Source organism: Pelmatolapia mariae, linkage group LG18 (genome assembly GCF_036321145.2).
Source record: "Pelmatolapia mariae isolate MD_Pm_ZW linkage group LG18, Pm_UMD_F_2, whole genome shotgun sequence".
Taxonomy (NCBI): Eukaryota; Metazoa; Chordata; class Actinopteri; order Cichliformes; family Cichlidae; genus Pelmatolapia; species Pelmatolapia mariae.
Window position 1 is genome coordinate 25,000,688 of NC_086243.1, and position 20,742 is coordinate 25,021,429.

General features: G+C 41.8%; 1 protein-coding gene across 3 annotated transcripts in view; it reads right to left on the reverse strand.

Annotated features, from left to right (window-relative positions):
* Positions 1-664: 664 nt before the first annotated feature.
* The window catches only part of LOC134617384 (microtubule cross-linking factor 1), a 79,258-nt gene continuing 59,180 nt past the window's right edge, over positions 665-20,742 (reverse strand). Inside the window, exons 11-16 of one of the 3 annotated variants that reach the window (XM_063462609.1) lie at positions 15,687-15,959; positions 12,371-12,712; positions 11,752-11,831; positions 9,748-11,323; positions 9,519-9,543; positions 1,786-1,895 (exon numbers count right to left, since the gene is read on the reverse strand). In XM_063462609.1, the coding sequence (XP_063318679.1) occupies positions 9,526-9,543; positions 9,748-11,323; positions 11,752-11,831; positions 12,371-12,712; positions 15,687-15,959 (2,289 nt within the window). In that variant the 3' untranslated portion in view covers positions 1,786-1,895; positions 9,519-9,525. Of the gene's footprint in view, positions 7,649-9,518; positions 9,544-9,747; positions 11,324-11,751; positions 11,832-12,370; positions 12,713-15,686; positions 15,960-20,742 lie in introns of all 3 variants that reach the window. The other 2 variants (XM_063462607.1, XM_063462608.1) reach the window with 2 other exon arrangements.

Sequence of the window (20,742 nt, forward strand, 5' to 3'; positions counted from 1 at the left end):
AAACTAATCAACCTGAGCCGTCCTTCTGAAACACTCATTTCTAATCTTGTCCAGATGCCGGAAACTCCCTTTCGCAGTCAGTCTTAAGTATTCATACAAGAAACTGGTACGCTGGTGTTGTTGTTGTTTTTTTCTTCTTCTCTTTTTCAAGTTCTTGAGGTCACCACTTGGGTCAGATATGGTGTGCAGCAGCTTGAGTCCCCAGTGTGACTCCAGTGAGCTTGACCTTTACTGTTCTATCTAAATAAGGGCAAAACGTCCAAAAAATAATCTCTTTACAGTCAGTGATTCTGCCAGAGGTAGGTAAAACAGCAGATTCGGTCCTGCAGACCTTTAAATAAACTAGTGGGGGGTAGTAGTAACGGTCTTTGACTTGCACAATAACCTGGGAAACAAGAGTATGATGGCACAACGTGATGCAAGAGGATTTGACTTCTGGGAGGACACAATCTTCTTATTCGCATTCTCTCTTGTGTGCGTCCCACCCCGACCCGCTGTAACCCTGTGGTCTGCACCGTAATCCACACGCACACGGTTCAGGATGGCGTGTTTGCCAAGAAACCAAACTCAGGTCTAACGAAAGAGCGCACAATCCATCGTGTGCTACAGCTAACCTCTGTCATGGAGAGATACAAGAAAAGAGGCGGTCTTGGAAATACACATTCATATTTATTACCATTTAGTATTTACATAGGACTATAGCTCGTTAAGACTTTTTTTTGACATAGACTTTTCATTTAAAACATTCATGTTTTTCACAATCCCTTTTTCTTGTCAAAAGAAAAGGTTTTTCATATCCAATAGTAACAACTGTACAAAGCCAGCCTGATAGGTACAATAATTTACTTAAAAACATCTTATTTTCATCAATGCAAATCATGTGACAACAAAACAATCCCCTCCCCCAAACAGCTGAGCTGAACAATCACAAATGACTATAGCTCTTTATGTACATGCACTAAAGTGCTAGTATTCAAAAGGCATGCAAATATTTGACCCATATTTGTACAACTGCCTTCCAAATATGCATAAGGTTATTACATTTGTTGTCACCCATCTTCTACATGTCTACAGAGTCAAACATTCATCTCAACGTAAAAATAAAGACGGACACGAGCATCAGAAATGACATCATGTGCCTCCGCTTCAGACCCGGTGAAGCAGAAGTTGTTTTTTTTGTTTGTTTGCTTCCTTGTTTTTGTTGTCTTTCCTCTCCTTGAACGTAAACAGAAAAGTAAAGTGAAGCTTTAAAGGCTGGCAAAACAAAAAGAAATAAAAAAGGATTTTAAAAAAAAGTTTGCATGAATGTTTATGGGACAGCGATGAAGAAAAATAAAAATGTAAACACAGGAGGAGTTTTTACCTGAAAAATAGGTTCAGATACACACACACACACACACACACACTCACACACACACACACACCTACACCTACGTGGGTGATGGTTAACTCAAGTATACAGGCACCTCTTATGGAAACTTATTTTTCTGTATGTGTTGTCTTTAAATACAGTACATTCCAGGTTCCTCTTAAAAAAAAAAGTTTCTGGTTCCTTGATGGTCAGCTGGTGCTACTGGTTAGATCCCAACCCCCCTCTCAGGCTCCTCTAGAGGGAGTCCATATGTTTGGGGGGGGTTTCTGAGGTACTGGGTCTGTTTAGGCAGAGGTGGAGGAGGAGGTAGAGGACGGCTTTACGGCGGCTCCTCACCCTCCAGGATGGTCTTCCGGTGTCCCGGCGGCGGGAAGGTGAACCTCCTCTTCGAGCCCTCGCTCCACTTTGGGGAGGAGGAGGGAGAGCGTGCAGCCCAGCGCGAGGGGGGTCGGCGGTTGGCCGGGCGCGCCGGTCTCAGGAAGCAGGAATCCAGAGGCGGAGCCACCGGAGAGCGAGGCAGGTCCTGCCAACGACAAGGAGCTGTCAGAGAGGGGCGAGAGCAACGGGGCGCCTGCAGCCATTTGCCACCGAGGAAAACAGGAAGTGAGGAGATTCATACAGAAAGATGAAGGGGAGCGAGTGAAAGAAAGCGAGCAAAGGTGCTGATGTAGAAGTGACGTGCACATAAAACAAAAATAAGGAGTAATGTAATGAAAGAAGAAGGAACTTTTATGTTTTCACCTGATTGTTTCTTACTTTATTCTTGTTGCAGTTTTCTTTCAGTGGATATAAGAACGTCAACCCCTAACATACTGCTCCAAATGCAGTTTTTAGTCTAATCTATTCTGCCTGCCTTATCTGAAAGGCGCTGATTTAACTTAAAACTAATTTTGTTTGCTTGAAGCTGGAGCAAAAACCAGCAGGTCAGCCTTTAAATAACTTAAATAAGTGACAGACGTTTAACCTTCTCACCTAACAGGAATGTGCAATCTGGTCAAAAAGGCAAACAAACCAAGAAAAAAAAAAAAGATTACATAGTTACCGCAGACATTTAGCTACGGAAGCAGACAAGAGTCAATTTGCGCAGCTGTTTTAACCTTCCCTCTGCCACTTAATAGCACTCAGTTACTCAGGGGACACAGCAGCTAATGACCCACACCTGCTACCACTATCACTGGTTGAGCGAGCAGTGCAAGCACCTAACATCGCTTCATTTGACACATTTTAAAGAAGCTTCTATTCAGTGATTTGTTATATTTGGCTGGTACACTGGCACAACACAAATATGAAATCATTGGTATGACATATATAATTTAAGAATTCTCTGCAATCAAGCATCATAAAGTTTGCGTCTGTTGGTGTTTTAAAAACCGACTGAGAAACTGACACAGTATGGTAGAGACTTGTTAAGGAGAAAGTAAGGCCACCTTACTGCCCAGTCTATTTCCAGTCTAATGAGGGCTTTACTTTCCAAACTGAATATTATATTATATTCAGTAAAACTTAAAACCAGTAAATCTAAACTTATCAGAGAAGCATTTACTGGGGTCTTAGAGTACAGGAAGTGGAGGTCTATTTTCTCATAGACTCCTATTCAATGTAACTACGTTTTGCAACTGGAGAAGCCACCCCCTGCTGACCATTAGAGAGAATACAGGCTTAAGACTGACAGGCTTTATAATGCAGAAAACATATACAGAAACACTGAAAAAGCCAAATCCACGGTTCAAAGAAATGTCTCAGGTACACTAGAGTAAAAATCAGATGCCAACCTCCACGTGACCACGTGGAAAAAAACAAAAAACCAAAACCAACTGGTTGCCCAGAGGTTGACAATTCTTGTAGGTCAATTGCACACAGGTTGCCTGGTAGGAGGCAAGCTGTCTTCAAATAATACATTTGTCCAAATAATCCTACTTGGACTGACTGTACTCCCTCACAGACTGTGAAGGTTAGCAAATAATTGCTGTCTAATTTATAAATGTAGACAGATTGCCAACATATTGCAATCACTCTAATTCTGTGACAGGTCTCATGAGGACTTGATTCAGCTGGTTGCCAACTGGTTGTGTTCTGGTCATATTCCTATAATAAAATCAGAGCATTAAATCACTGGATTGTCCAACAGATGGCAAAAGATTTATGATTTTCCACATTTAAAAAAAACAAAAACTTATAATCTTCTTTCATCTTGACATACAAAAACTGCTTTGAAAATGGCAGCTGACTGCGAGTAGTTGGATACCTGTTCCCCATCTTCAAAGCAATCATTTCAAAGGGAACAAGATCACACAAGTTCATTCCACAGAGCTGGCAATGTTATGGTGGCACTGCGTTCTCAGACCACTGTTTTCCTGAGTATGACTGTGGCATAATTAGACCACAATTAGAAGTTTATTAGATTTAATTCAGAATTTTAAACCCTCACACAACCAACTCTGAAGTCATCTCAGTGTTTAAAGAAGTCCTAAACTGCAGATGAATGATCACTTGCGTGCCACAAATCTGCTATCAGAGGTCACTGCAGGCATCAGGTGATAGAAGTCCATAAATACATGCAGTCCATTTGTGCAATTTTGCATTGATTGTAACGTCTAAATATTTAAACCTGTTAAGTGCTTAATTGGCAACAAGCTTTATGCATCTGTCCCCTGGATGAAAACAGAAAGTGTAGAAAAAAAGGCCACAAAAAACTAAAACTATGAGTGAGTTTGTTTTTCCCCCTTGGAGTGAAGTCAGAGCATGAATCGAGTGAACGATCACACCACTGGCCTAATTTATTAATAGCTCATCTCCAGGCGTTAGATTTCACTTGAAGGATGGAGGACAAGAAGACCGAAAAGCAACAATCTAGTTCGGCTAAAAATACACGACAGTCAGGTTGCGGTGGTGTGAGAGGATGAACTGGAGGAAAAATAAACGGGATGGATGGATGGACACGTGGATGGAGGATGGACAGATGTGCTACACAACCTGCAGCAAGTCCTGCAGAAAAACAGGTCGCAGAGTTTGACAGGAGGCGTCTGCGCCAAACCATCAATAAATCATTAGTTTATGAATACAGCTGGTGGGAATACAGACGATACTGCTTGTGCAAGATTTCCCATGTGACGCCAAAGCATCAGATCAAACAATCCCACAAGTCAGGCACCTGTATACAGGAAGTCAGTGTACACGAGCAGATATTAAAAACAGCAAAGTCAACACCTTTACATGAACCACAGCTTCTAAGTTTTTGACCTTAAAAAAAGATCCACCTTAAAACCCTCTAGTGCAAGAATAAATAAAAATCAGTTTTAGATCAAATGTATGTCCATAAATTAGCCTGAAGTTACAGCATGACCTAAAATATCAGATTTTCACACAAGTTGTAAAAGTTGATAAAAAAAAAAAGAGCCCAGATAAACAAATTAAATAAAAATCTTAAAGTCTGTCATTTATTTACTGAGGAAAACAGTCAAGTATTAAATATATGTGAGGGGGAAATTATGTGAACCTTGAAGATAATCAGTAGTTAAAGCTGTTCAGTGGAATACTACCGTAATCAGGTACTCACATCCTGTCTTATCTAAGGAATCTGTCAAAATCTGGTTTTTACAACTCATTTGTGGACGAGAATCGTGGTACGAGCAAAAGATTCCTGAGGACTTAAGAAAAAAAAAAGTTTTTGCTGCTCAACATCTCTAAGGATTTTGACAGATTGTGTACAAATGGAGGAATGTCAGGAGCATCGTTTCCCTCCACAGGAGAGGCCGATCAACGGTATTACTCAAGGAGCAATACAGCAGTCTGGGAGCCCACAAAGGTTCATATACATTTGTCACTGATGATATCAGCTGTTTGGACTTGTGTAAAAATATGATGATTATTTTTTATTCTTACTGAGAAATGTAGAAACTTCTTAACACCCCTCTAAATTTAACCAAATGCTGCATTTCCTCCCTTTGTGCCAGGCCTGCTGTAAATGCTCTGTATTTATATCCATGAAGGCATCTTGTTCACCGACATCTCTCAGCGTGTTCTCCACTTTGTTGGATGTTGTGAAGGCGATTTTTCACCACGGAAAGAATTCTGTGATCATTAGTTTATCTGTCTTTTTAAGAATGTTGATTTGGAAACTTCTGAAGGTATTTTTCACCTCTTCTGTTCCTCTACGAGTGGTGACAGGACTGTAGTGAGTGTGATGTACTCTCAAATGGCGATATAAGCGGCGGTTGTCACAACGAACGCAGTGACTATAAGCCAGGCTTAACGATGGCCACTGTTCTTTCAAAAGCATTTGAGAAATATCAGAAGTTACGACCTGCTAACACTTCATTCCAACACGACATCTGAAATGACCAATATGACATGATGAGAATAGACACACTTCCCTGCAGTTTCTAACAGTGGATTTTTTCCTTAAGCATGCACAGTGTGCCAGAATATTTAGTTCATTTCTACCAGAAATGACACAAAACCAAGACAGTGCACAGGAAATGGTGAGTGTTAGCAGCCCGTCTTCACTGGTTAATCTTTGTTAGTCTGAGAGGAAATGGTAAGAAGACGTAAGAAAACGCTGTGTGGACAAATACGTGAGAAAAAAAGTACAATATTACAAGAAAACATCACAGTCCGTCTAGCGGTGCACGTAAAAAGGAGGACCTGGTAGAAACACAGTGTTAGAATAATCCAGCAAGGCCTTATGAAGCCCGAACAGACAATAATCGACCTGTGAATGTGTGAAATGTCCAAGAGTCGTCTTTTATGTCATGTTCACTGGCAAACACTTTGGCAGAAATATTAAAATCCACCAGTGATCAAGACGTAAGCCGAAGACTCTTTGAGTTACATGAATTTAAGGACCATACCAGTATTTTTGCATGACTTCTTTTCCCCCAAATCAGTGGCAAATAGCATATATTTTATGTTACCACAAAACTATTTAGCTTTTATATTTAAGTGTGACGAGCCACTCGCTGAAGCTTGAATTTTTCTTTAGATACATACTGCAGTAAAAATCCAGCACAGAGAGCGGAAACTGTGTAATAAATCTAGTCTCATTCTTATGTCTGTAAAGAAGGTTTTATGAAATGTGTTTACTTCTTGTTTTATAGCAGGATTACTCAAAAGGTAATGAATAGATTTTTAAGCACTCATTTTTACACCTTTGTTGATCCAGGAAGTTTTTCTGGAAGGATTCTTTACTATTCTGAGGCAAAAATGGGCATTGTGCATCAAATCTTCACAAAAACAGTGAGCTTCAGATGAGATTCTGTGTGGTTTGAGTGAAGGTGCTGCCTTGACAGAGTGCGCAGAAGGATGCACACACATGAAAATTACTCCAGGACTATTAGCTGTGCTTTTCAGACATGGGCTCAATTGGACATTACACGGATAGGATGTGTAATCCAACCTCCCAACTAATGTCCAATTCAAATGCATCAGAAATGCATTTTCTCACATGCACCTCAACCGAATAGTGTCTAGAAAAGTTTAGGGCTGTAGTGTATGTCTGAAATTGTCTTTATAAACAAAGCGGGAGGGCTAATAGTTTCAAACTGAGGAAGTTATGTGTACCAAAATACACAAACAGCCCGAATGGCTACCAAAACATAAAAAGAAGAAACTCATATTATACACACACAGGAGGAGTGTGATTTCATTCTCTGCAAAAGATTATTCTTTAAGTGCTAAATATAGAGGTGAGAATCTGTAAGGTCACTTATATGAAGAGTTAGCAACATAGTTGCTGCTCTGGCTGCTTTTGCTGCAGTGGAACTCTTTGATTTGTGCTGCTTAATAAACCCCATCTCTCACTTTATGCAAGTCACTTAAACGTGTTTGTTTTATACAGTACAAAGAGAGATTTTTATTAAAAATTTTGATAATCCAAGAACGTATAGTATGGTGTTAGTTAAAATAGTGGATGGGAATCATGGGTAATGTTCTGCAGCATGCAAAAACACTGGCATGGCCCTTTACAAAAAATTGATGATCCACCAAAAAATATGAGCATGCACTCATTAACTGGGAGAAACAGATGCATGGCCGTCGCACGACTTTTGACACCACTCCAATGGCTTCACACACTGTCACTGTGCTATCCTGTGAAGCATGCATTAATGAAGAGGGGGGAGGTGGGGGGGCTGAGGTCTGCGGGGCGTGAGGTTCCTGTGGTTGGTGAACCCACTGCCAAAGGTCATAGAGGCAAAGTAGGAGGAGGAAGAGGAACTTACATCACGGAGACTAGCAGATTTAGAGTCCCCAAGGAGTTGTTAGTATGACAGTGTGGTTCTGGATCAGAGCACAGAGGACAGGGAGGAGGAGATAAAGCCCAGAGGGGAGGAAAGAGGGAGGGGAGGAGAAGGAGGAAAGATAGAGCGGGAAATGTTAATTGGTAAAAATCAAGCAAAGGTGAAGAGATCAAAGAAAAGTCAGGTATGTCGAAGGCAGAAAGCAGAAATAAGGCGGACCACCCAATAAACACACACACACAGCTTCACTTTAAACCTGGAACTTCTGAAAGGGGAGGAGGGGGGCAGGTCATTGGCATCTAGGCCTGTGTGACTGAGACCTTAGCTAGAAAAGTTACTTCTGTACTCAGGAAATGGGCCCATCTGGAAAGCACAAGAATGCACAGCAACATTTAGGCTGGGAGCACCTTGTTAGTTTGGCACTGTCATGGTTACGGTCCAACTTCACCACTCGCAGCCCAGAGAGTCAGTTTTATTGCTAACTATGACTAGAATAGATATTAAAAGCTTACGTCTTTAAAAAAAACCTCACTAAATATATTTCTTCAAAATAAAGAAAGAGGAATAGAAAAGAAATGTGTGAAATTGAGCATTAAAGAGCAGCCTGGATTACTTCCAAACTGTCCTTAACAGTTAAAACTTTGGGTATAATTAATATGAGCATCTACCAGTGTAACGGTAGCATAAAAGCATAAAAGGTCCCTTTCAAACTCATAAGCTCCTCAGGTAATTGATCCAAATGGCCACATTTGTGCAACAGTCACCAGCAGCTATGATACTGGTGTAAGTAACAGTGGTGAGAGTGAGTAAGCTTTAGCTACACCCAAATTTATCGGGTTCACCAAAGCCACACATTCATATCAGTGTATTTACTGCTACCTTTTATTAATTTCTGAATTACAAGACAAAGGCTGCATTAAGACACAAGGTTTGCTCCATACTGCCCGCCACTTCAAGAAATAAAAAGCATTTTCTGTGAGTTTGTTCTTACAAAGCAAACAGAGACACCAAAACGAAATCTACATTCATACCTGTTCTACAAAATTGACATAACGCGTGGTTACGCACCATCGCAATCCATTATTTTCGTGCTATTATCATGCTGTAATCGTTATCCACAGAGTCACAGCTTTGTTTCATCAATGATCGCACGCTCCAGTGCCATTCATAAAGTCACATATCAGACTCTAATCTTCGTTGCTCCTGCACATCAGTGAACAGCAGCAGGTGAACTCTTGATGTTATTAACCAGCATATGTGCGATTATGTTGCTCCCTGTACATGTACACAATTTCAAATATGCAACTGGTCTGGGGAACACAGATTTTTTTTTGTACAGCTGTAATGCAGCATGACCTGCTTTTCATAGGTTTTAATCGGTTTATGGAGAGCCAAATATGAGGCGTGCCGGCAGATACTGTAATTATTTCATTCAGCACATATATTAATTAATTAAAAGTCTGTCACATCTTTTGCACGGGTCAGAGAAATGGGTGGTGAAAACAGCCTGAACTGATTTCATCGAGCGAAGTTAGCGCTTTCCCAGGTTTATTTTGGTACGCGGGGGCGGGGATCCAACTCCCTTAAAAACCGGAGCCACTTAAAATTCTGCTTGAACACTTGATTGGAAGGCGCTGCTCATGATTAATTAAGGAACTGTGTAATAGTGATCCCACTCAGATCGCAGTTGTTAGACCATTTATTTCACTTCTCCACTTATCAGAGACATAAATCAGACTTCAGTCGGGCCTCAGTGATGGTTTAAGCACAGAGGTAAAAGCCACACTACAAGGAAGCCACTGCAGCAGAGATGAAAGTACAGAAGAAGAAACCTTCAAGAGTTTCTACATGCAGCGATAAGAGAAAGTTCAGTGTGTTGCAGAGGAGGGTTAGATGTTTTATAACATTACCATTGCATCAGTCAGTGCTTTTGATCTGAGGAAAGAGCATGAACATTTTAGTGATTGTGCACATTTTAAAGGTGAATTCTTGATCATCGTTTGTCTGATTAAACACAGACGTCTTCAGACATTACACGGGAACTCCAAGGCGGTACCATAAGTATCACCGTGTCATAAAACATGGGCCCCACATCACATGAATGATGAAGCGATGAATCCAGTGCATCTGTGTATTTACCTCCATGCATCCTGACTGTCCTTTGTCTGACTCGGTCTGCCTGCTGTTGTCTCTGCTGTGGCTGCTCGGTCCTCCCGCCTGCAGCCTCCTCTCCTCCCTAAAGTTCTGCTCCTGCAGCTTCTTGTTGAGGATGCGGGCTGCGTTTTCAGCCAGCGTGTAGCCCGGCGGGGCCGATAGGTCCTGCCGTATGCTCACCACCTCTGGGTTCTTGTCGCCCTGCGTCTCCACTATTAGCTGCACAGGGCTTGGTGAGCGCCCGCGAGCAGGCCGCAGGCATTCCTGCGCGTTCCTGGGGTCTCCGGACAGAGGCCCGTGAGCGGGGCTCGGCTCAGTGGTGGAGGGTGGTGTGGGGCGGGAGCGACTTGGGGACTTATTAAATTTCTGCATGGTGTCATAGACCACAGGGGTGTGGTCGATTATGTTGAAGAGGCTGGACAGCCCGTCGTTGATGGTAGTGTGCACAGGGCTGTCGCGAGTGGTGGTGGAGCGGGCCCATGCCGACTCGTTGTTCCCTTTCTGGGGCGTTGTGGGCATGGGGGTGCGGCTGTTATTGGGTAGCTCGGTTTTACTGGACGTGGATGGTTTGCGTTGAAGTTTCGGTGAGCCGTACTTTGGGGAGCAGCAGGGTCGCTCGAACTTGCTCTGGACCACAGGAGAGTACTGAACTTTCCTTGTGTTGCGTGATGGGGATGAGATGGGTGTGTTGCCACCTTTCGGGGTGAGGCAGCGGTGGGGGCTGCTGGTCAGGTTCCTCAGCAGGTCTGTCTGCAGACCCACGCTGATGGTTTGGGTGGTCTGAGTCCCTCTTGTGGTGTATCCGTTGGTCTGGCAGGCGGTGTCCCGGACAACAGGCCCCGGTGGAGAGCGGATGGCGTTCCTCACAGAGATGGCCACCTCCTTCATGTCATCACTCATGTTTCTGGAGAGCTGAAGATCCAGAGAGGATGCATAGCCCACTGTGGGGCAGATAGGAGACTGACTAGGAGAAGTCCTTAGTCCTCCACCCTCCAGAAGGCAAGGCCACCTTGCACTGCTGAACACTTCATCCGGCCCACTGGCACCCACCCCAGCCTCCACTCCTCCCCTTGCTTTGGTCCCCTTAGCATACAGGAAATCCGGATCCTGGGCAGTGGTGCGCTCAGCTGCCCCGGGTCTGGTGGGGCTGTGGAGGATGTGCACCCCGTAGTGTTCCACTCCCACCCCTGCTGCCCCCGCTCCATTGCCTCTCAGCGGGGACTTGTGGCAGTGCTCAGGGCTGCTCAGGGTGCTGGTGGTCAGGGTGGCGCTGGTGGTGAGGAACCAGGAAGCGGGCTGGAATGGATCAGGAACGGCCTCTCCTTCCCGGGACTCTGTTGATTTGTCTGTCCACACTTCCCGCAACAATCCCGGACCAGAGGTGGCTGACGGGAAGTCCCAGCCCTTATTGTTGAACTCCTCGATGTACTTAAGATCATCTGGAGACAGAGGCGGGGTGACATCGTCTTGGCCCTGATCGCCATGACGCGTCTTGTCAGGGAGGAACGGTGAGCTGTCCATTAACCGCTGGAAGTCGCTCATGGAGCACACCGACTTGGCTCTGGACACACACACACACACACACACACACAGATCATTAACTACAGCTAAAGTCAAACGTCTCAAACTGATCTTCATACCATCTCCTTTATTTTCCCACAAAAACCCCCCAAAATCTGTGGCTGCTTTTTTTTTTTGCAAAGGAACTCAGTGCGTGTCCGTGTTTTAAAACTTTGTGAATTATTTAACAGCGTAGTGAGCTGAATCTCATCCCTGCCATAAAAGAACAATCACCAGTCTCCCCGTCACTACAAGTCACACTTAACAGAATCAACAGGGCCGATCAGTACGTACGAGCAAGAAAGTACTGCAGGAGGCCGGGTAATCTGCAGCCAGTCAGACCAGTTATTGGTTAAAAATTTACAGCAGACTTCACAACACTCCAGCTTTTTGAACTCAGTTTAACATAATTCTTTCTCTGGTGGTTACCTGAGCAGACTCCCACCCTCCCTCATCTTGTCTTCTGAGTAAGCAGCAGCATCTTCTCTCTCCGAAATCTCATTTAGGGCCTGAAAGGCAACAGACACAACAGTTAAAACATGTTGAGGGAAGGGGGTTCAGTGCATAACCCTATTTAATCTAAATATTGTGGTATTTTGGCTCACTTGTGCAACACAGTTTAGAGAAGTAAGTGCATCTTCTCCTGGAAACAGACACTGAATGATAAATTTGAATAAATGATTTGTGCTTCTTAGATTTTAATATACTTTTAAATATAACCTCTTAAAATCTAAACTGGTGTTTGCGAATAATGTTTCACACTCTGACTTCATAGCTAAATGAACTAATAAATATAAACAATGAAAGAAGAAATGAAACACGCGTATTAATGAAGATTACGCTATCAACTAAAATGAAAACATAACATAACTTGTTTTTACCTTAGGCTTTATTTTAGATTAAAATTTACATTAAGATGAATTTTCATTAGTAACAGCTCAAAATCTAAGGAAGATGTTTTTTTCACATAGTGTAGCTATCACACACATGCACAAATTTTCCTTTGTCTCTTCAAAGGTCATATTGAACTCATACAGATGTGCGTTACCTCCTTCATACAGGGAAACCTCTTCTCACTCTCCAGTCTGGAGGGTGGAGGGACCTCTGATCCACTCATGGGGTCCAGAGACAGTGCGTCCAGGAACAGGTTGTCCGCTGAGCCTTTGAGCCCCATCGCAGCCCCCTGCTCCTCCAGAATGGCCTCGGAGTCAGAGTGGGAACGTGTGGGGGGCATCAGGACAGGTGTAGCCGTACAGGGGGAGCGGGGGGTGTGAGGCGACCGGGGAGCCTGGCAGGGACTGTCCTGAGGTGAAAACATGCCTCTGTAGGATGTGCTGCCATCTTTAATGTCAGAGCCCTCACCTCGCCGAGAGTTAAGTTCCCTCTGCATCTGCATGAAGTACGACACATGTGCTGTATAAGAGTCTGGGACTTTATTACCTGTAAATGCACCGAGCACAGTCATCAAACATAATAAAACTGTAATTACTAAATGTGCCAGGACAATTTTAAACAAATATAAGCGGAATAAATATGCGAAAAAGGTTTGAGTTGTGTCTCTTTCCTGATGCTCCTTTTTCAGACGGACAGTGTTAAGCGTATATTCAAGATGTGCTGATCTCATTATTTTAATTTTTTTTTTATGCAAAAATGTAAATTTTACCACGTGAAACATTTTATATGCTCTCTTGTATTCTTATTGCTATCAAGGTGGTCAAATAAGTTTATAGGATAATAAAATCCAATTAAGAAGCTAAACTAAAAGAACAGCTTGATATTTTGGAAAACACTGGCGTGTGCTGAGTGTTCAATGAAGAATGACACAGATCTCATGTTTGCATGCCAAGTTTAAACCAACCGAGGTGCCAAACAGTAACATAGACTGGCAGAACCCAGAGACCAGCCGGCCTAAGTTTGTACAAAGGTATAAAAAAAAGCAATCTGACTTTTTACTCTATGTATGCTAAGCTAATCAGCTGCTAGTAAAAGTGGCACATTTGCCATAATGAATCTTGAGGTTGATGATTAAGAATTTAAAAAGCTCTACAGCTTTATATCAGATAATATACAAGTTTTTTTTTCTTTCCATGAGCAGCAAACAGATTTTTATTTGACATCAAGTTCCCTTAAAATTAATTTTGAAGAGTGACCTTTAGACACACCTCTCCGAGACATGAAACATTGCCACTGCATGGTTTTAACCAAACTCATCCATTCACCCTACTGGCTATTTTACAGGTCTAGCACTATACAGGATGCAAAACCTCTTATGTAGTCCTGCAGTCAAGGGAAGTGTGCAAAAAAGCTCCCATTTTAAAATGCACAACTTTAGTCCAGAAAGTTGTCCGATCACATGTTAGTGCACTCGCAGTGCTGGCCCCGAGCCTGGATACAAGGGAGGGTTTCATCAGAAAGGCTACATCTGTACATGGATGCAGCTTGTCTGCCATTATTAGTTGATAGTACACAGCACTCAACTCTCTCATTAAATCTAGCTCAAAAAAACACAACAAAAAAAAACAGAAAAAAAGCCAACCTGGTGATGCTATGATGCCTAAATCAAGGCTCCAAAATGGGAATTCCCATTAAAGTGTATCTATCCTTTAATTTAGCTTCTTCTGCTCCTTTTAGGGGTCACCTCCCTCTCACCCTATCCCTAGCATCCCTCTGTCACACCAACGCTCCTTACCACCTTCACTACCTCTGCTCCTTGCACATTTACATCTCCATCTGTGTTCTTCTCATTCACACACATGTATTCTCTGATTACTTCACTCCTTTCCAGTACATATCTCCACCTCTCTCTTTTTTTTTTACATTATCCATTTCTGTTAAGCAGAGGAGGCTTTTACCACACACGCGCTACATTCTTGTGCTCTGTTACTCCAACGTGACTCGCTCAGTAATCCACCTGCAGCACTTGAGGTTAAGCACCTTGTTCCTGGCTTGAAGTTTAAGGAAGAACAGCCACATTACTCATTCACTTTCAGCCTGCCAGTCTGAGCAGTTCAGTGGATGACCTGCGCTTTATAGTTTCCTGCAACATTGCTGAATAATGCATTTCCACCTCCTGCTCTGCATCTCCATTCAGAGGTGCATCAGCAGTTTTTTTCCCCTCTCTGAGCTGGAAAGTGTAAACTATATTCAGAGAGGTGTATTCCTGTCCTCTGGTCTGTATGATACACTCACACACACATCATATTAATCAGTGTGTAGTTCTACTTCCTGCCCTGAACATCAAAACGCAAAAAAGTGCAATGCTACAGCTCGTCTAATTAAATCGCACAAAGGACATAAATTATTCAGTTATGCTCAGTTATTGCATCTACTATAATCGCCCTGAGTCCTTTGTCTGGGTTTCTTTCTCTCATACCTTTTTTAAAAAACACTGATGCAGCAAAAGAAATGCATAAAAAATCTATTAGCTATAATTTTGTTGATTGTCTCCCCTTAAAACTTTATTTCTAAAAAGTTTTAAATAGCTTTAGTTTTTCCCTCTTTATCTCGGATGTCTCAGGTCTAAGACTCGTGCAAAAGACATTCAGAGCTCACAGAGATTAAATAAAGATTATACGCTGCCATCTTTGCCTAGTCTCCCTCACAAAAGAGGGATATTAGGCAACCTCAGATAAACTTTAAGAACTTCTGTCTAGTCATCTTTGTTGAGCAGAAATGCCAGGACTCGGATGAATGCAATGATCATAATATAAAAATATGGCAAAATTATTTAAAAAAAAATATTGTTTCATGTTTTCTATATCAAAGCACAGAAAGCAGTAAACCCTCTTATGCTTCGTCAATATCACTTGACAAAAATGACAACGTGCTACCAAAAAAAAAATGATACAAAACTGTCTCTCAAATATGAAGATTTAAAGCTGTTCTCTGTTTTATATCAATGTATAAAAGGAATATTTTGGTTTTTTGCCTGTGAACAAGAGAAAACACGTCTATAAAATGGCATTAACTGTGAAAAATGTTTTGGCTATTTGTAAGAGTTAAGAATTGAAATGTCTGAGTTTTCTTTTAACTTACTTACTGGTCAACTGCTGATCAATTATCAGCAGCTTTGGTGACAAAGTTCAATCCTAGAATGAAACCTGCAACTTCTACTGTTGTTTCTTGATAACGTTCAGCAGGAGGAGCTGCTAAAGTTGTCATGGAGCTGTAAATCTTCACATTTATTTTAGGAAATTGTAGTCCAGTTTAAAGTTTAAAGTTAATTTCAAACCTTGTAAACAGATGAATCCAATGATTACATTACAGCAAAGACCTCAGATTGAATCAAATCTTGCCAAATCTTTCCTTCTTTGCCATTATTACCACTACTATTATGTCTGGTTTTACTCCCGCCCTTCTCTCACCCTCTCCATCTTCCGGTGGAGCTCCCGCATACTGCTGTCCCACTCCTGCCGCTCCCTCTCGAAGCGCTCCAGGAGATCGACCCTCTCCCGGTTCCACCTCTTCTCTCCGTGCTGCAGCTTCCAGCGCAGGTCCAGCGACGTGTTGTGGCTCTCAGCAAGCAGACGACGATGCTCCTCGCGCTCCAGCTTCAGGGCCCACTCGGTGTCTGCAGCTGGCTCCCCCTCGTCTCCCTGCGCTTCACCTCGCACCTTACCTCGCTCCTCCTCCTCCAGCTGGTCGAAGATGAGACACAAATATTGAAAAGAGACGATAAATAAAAAACACAGAAAAAGAGAAAACACCAGAGAATAGTAAAAGTCTCTGCAGTGGCAGTTTGCTGTTAAATTTTTAATAGCATTTCTGTTTAATTCGGCTTTAATGTTATTAACATGAAGGCACAACACTTATTATTACAAAAGCATCCTACTGTTTTGTAATTTCTGTGAAAGACTGCTTTAATTTTAAAGCACAACATTTGTAAATAGAACGTTTTCAGACAATTAAAAGATCTTCTTCCAAACTTTCTGTCAGTTCAGAAACATACAAACGTGAGTGCAGCCAAGCAGGTCACCAAACCACAAAATAATAAATCAATGTCAAAACAGAACAGAAAAACGAATGAAAAGGCGTTGGCTGAAACAAACGCTCACTCTCATACTACGAATGATCGACACGTGTGGACGAGCCAACAATTAAACGGCTCACTGGGACTGATCGGTGTCATTTTGCAATACTGAAAATCACAGTGTTATGCCAGCAGCAGCATACGTGTTAGATGAAGATGTAAACAGATGCTGTAGTCTTTAATAAGTAAGAGAAAACCTTTACAATGCAAATTTTTGTTTGAATCCTAATTAACAAAGGAAGATTTTAGGCATGACGTTGGTTCAAAGAGCAGCTTGGAACGCACAAGAAATATATTCTCAAATAAAAGAGTAGTCGATAAAAACCTTTGGGAAATTTAAGAGAATCAATATCACTTTCAGGCTTCTATTATACATACTTGTAGCCAGAAGATGGTTCGCTTAGCTTAGAATAAAACTGAAAATATGGGGAATGTAGGCTGGTCCTGAGAGCTCAGAGCTCAGTGCATTTCAAATTGAAAAAATGAAACAAAAGCAAATTAAGAACTTTTTACCACATCTTCCCACAGGACAAAAATAAATAAAATTAAACAAAACAACTATATTATCATATTTTCAGTGCTTCCTAGAAACATTTTACTCTTGTATGTATCAAAAAAAACTGACGACAGTCTTCTCTAACTTTATATTACTTGTGTTTTGTCCGTTTACTCGGCCTTTAGTAGTATTCAACAGCCTGTTATCAAAGTTCTGCTGAACTGAGAGTGAAAGTCACCAAACACAGAAGTTTAAAAAATGGACGAGGCAGAGAGAAAATTAAAAGCAGCAGAAGGCCTTTCACTTTTCTCTCACTGCACTGCTGCTCTGGGTCCCTCTCCAAAGCATTGCTGCTCACAAAGCACAACAAAGCAGCACGGTTCCTGTGCCGGTCCAACTGTTCCCACTTTTCACGCTGAACTCTTTATCGTTACACAATTGCTGTGCAGACATGCAAGTGAGAATGATCTTCCTTTATAACTTAAGGGCCAAATAAAAGGGTAAAATGGCACGATAAGCGATAAAAACCATCCACTTTATTGCCCAGGTGAGGCTGGAGCCTATCCCAGCTGTCACGGATCGAGAGGTGGGGGTATCCCCCGGACAGGTCACAGGTCTGAGGGGGGTCCAATCAATCAGTCACTCTCACCTTCACACTTACATTCAATTTAGAATTGCTAACTAACCTAAAGTAGCCGGAGAAAACCCACACAGGAACAAGCAAACACCACACCTGGATCTGAACCAAGGACCTTCTTGCTGCTAGGTGACTTTTTCCCCCCTTCAAAACCAATTCAAATTAATTAAAATGAATTGAATCTCTGCTGTACACAGCGAAATGACGAGAGAGGATGACAAAGCGGTTATTCTGCAGCAGGCAGAGACAGTTCAAACCTGAATTTATATGTCTAACCACACAATAGCGGGGAGGGGGGGAGGAAGAAGAAGGGAATCAGACATTCTGCAGATTCTTCAAAGCTGCAGAACAACGAGAGGGAAGCTTCTCTTTCTGCAGAGCAGAGCTTTGTAGTCTTCAGACAGGCTTTCATCCCAAGACACAATGGTGCAAAGTAGAGTCTGCAGTAGGAGAGCCGTGCACACGGACCTCCTCAAACACGAGCTTCTGTTCTCTCATTCACAAATATTTGCCTTGTAGGCTTTATATCTGTTTTAAAACTGCCTAATTTGACACCGGAGGAGACGATGAGTACACTTAGAGCTGCTGAATGAATGCTATAAGTCAGACTCTGCGGTATTATTAATACAGACAGCTCTGTAGGGGCGAGCAGGTGGCCAGACCAGAGCATGAAACAGGAGACAGCGTAAGCAATAACATAAACACTGGTTATGTCCACAGGTGAGAGCAATTCCCAATTCTACTCTGGTCTACTGGGCTGTATAATAATCCTGAATGAGAAGTATATTTCTAAAGTCTAATAAGTGAAGCAAGTAAAGAACTCTGCACAGTTATCAGAGCAATTAAGTACATTAGTTCCCATTGTGGCCTTCAGCGACCTCTCCTCTGTGGAAGGATTGAACCATGTAAGAGATTTACAGATTAAAAGCAAAAGAGTTAAAAAGATAATCTTCCTCCTTTGACTCGAGCCTCTTAATTGGTTCCCAAAGCTGCAGTTTCCTTTTAAAAAAAAAAATCAGCTCAGGCTGAGAAGAGACGCTTCTCCTCCCACCAAGGGTTTCAAATTTTTAGCTCTCAGCAAAGTGGTCAGAGAGGACATTCAGGACCTGGTTCGATTCTCAACGGGAAAGAAAGTTTTAGATTTCCCGCGCGGCGACAGCGAGGTACCCACAGAGACGCACACAAATAAAACACACTCAGCAAACGCTGCCAAACAAATGTGCTGCTTCTCAGAACAAAGTTGCTGTTTATTTCGCCTCCTGTGAGATTTAAACGCAAATCTAAAAAGACAAGTTTAATTATGTTTGACCTTAAATAACAGTTTTTCTTAGAAACACGCTGTGAACACAATCCCGACACTTCAGTCAGAGAACTGCTTTTCAAAATGACAGATTTGTTGCAGCAGAGTTCACCGCTTCCTTTGAATCTGTTACAACAAAATTTAGGAGTGATTGATGACTAATTATCTCCTCTGAGCCTACAGGTGGGAGCTGGGAGGGAATCAAACAACAGGTATCTTAATTAGACCGCCAGACTGTGAGGGGAGTTTTGAAATATGACATCAGAAGAGTAAGCCATCGATCTAGATACGTATACCTCAAACGTTTCCCTTTTTAAACCCTATAAAAGATTGAACCATGAAATAATACCCAAAAAATTATAATTTCTTGAAACTTGAGTTTTTACTGAATATTCTGACAAATGAAAAAGAAAAAAAATATCAGTTTGCATATATGAGTTTTAATTTAGATCTTTTTGCTACAGCCAGCAGTTTTGTGTAATTTATTGCTTAAAAATTTTTTGTGCAATTTGTTCAAGTTTTCCAGGGAAAAGAAAATGACACTGATGGTATAGGGGTCTCAAAACCTCACAAAAACACATGGATTAAAACGATACTCGTGGCCTCTTCTGCCCTCCACCAAGTCATAAGGAAACTATGTGGCTCACCAATCAGCTGGTTTTAAAAGTGCTTTTATAACAAACTTTTACATTTTTATAAAACACTAATTACCTCCTCTAAGGAAGTGACTGGTTTAGATCAGGGTTGCCAAACTCGTTTTACATCGTGGGCTACATACGGGCCACTTTCATGTGAAGTGGGTCATATCAGTGAAGCTACATGATAAACGTGTAAAGGTAACAGAAAATGTCCTTGTATTTTTGGGTAGTATGGATTCCACTATGGGGTGGGGGTCTTTACTAATGCAAAAAGCTGTTAAAAAATATGAAAATACAGTTAAAAGTTCAAAATCTATGCACTCCATATTTTTTTAAAGCTGTCCAATGGGCCAAATTTGGAGTTGTTGCTGGGCAGATTCTGGCCCCCGGTTAACACTCCTGGTTTAGATCATCTATAATCCTCCTAACAGACAGATTTACAAAGACTTTTATCTAAGTTTAACATCTGGAAACAATCTAATTTAATTTTGGAAGAATTATTTATTACTTTATTATTGTGATGCAAAATTTAAAGGCCAGCGAGGTGCAGATTTTATTTTCTATTGGGAGGTCTCATTATTCAGCAAATATAAAGTGATAAGTGGACTGGTACTGACATGATGCTTTTATACTCAATTAGTTTGTAAGAAAGCACTCCAAGTGCTTTCTTACTACGAGCCTTATCCACCCATTCACACACTAACATACATGATCCCTTCGGTATCTCGGCCCAAGGTACTCCGACATGCAGACTGAGGAGGCTTGTGACATTAGCAGACCTGAGCCACATGTGTCTTTGCCATAATCCACACTAGATTTACACTTACAGATTCGCTAATCCACCACAATCTGGCATTAAAATTGTCAGACAGTCGGTTTCAGACAGCATACAGCACTGTGTAAACGGCTTCCTCATCATTTTATTTATTGCTCTGCCAGATAGCAGCCATGCTATCACACAGGGGTTTGCCAAATCAAACAATAAACATTTTTTTTTTTAGGTGAAGTTGGAAAAATTGTCATTGAGACATTTGATTAGCCAAAACTAATCAGACACATTGATCCGTTACTGAAACTGGTCTTTTTAATAGTTCGTGCTGATGCAGGAAAGCATGCTTTAGCAAATAAAACTACCTGGATGTGTTTGTTATATCAGCAAACTTCAGCATTTATGACACCAACACAAACATCAGGTTACATACAGCCATGTCATTTTTAGATGAGGATGGTATACTTCCAAAGTACAAAGCACTTCTACCTCATTAGGAATATGAATGAGTGCTTTAACAGCTGTTTTCAGTTCTGTAAGAAATGCTCAGA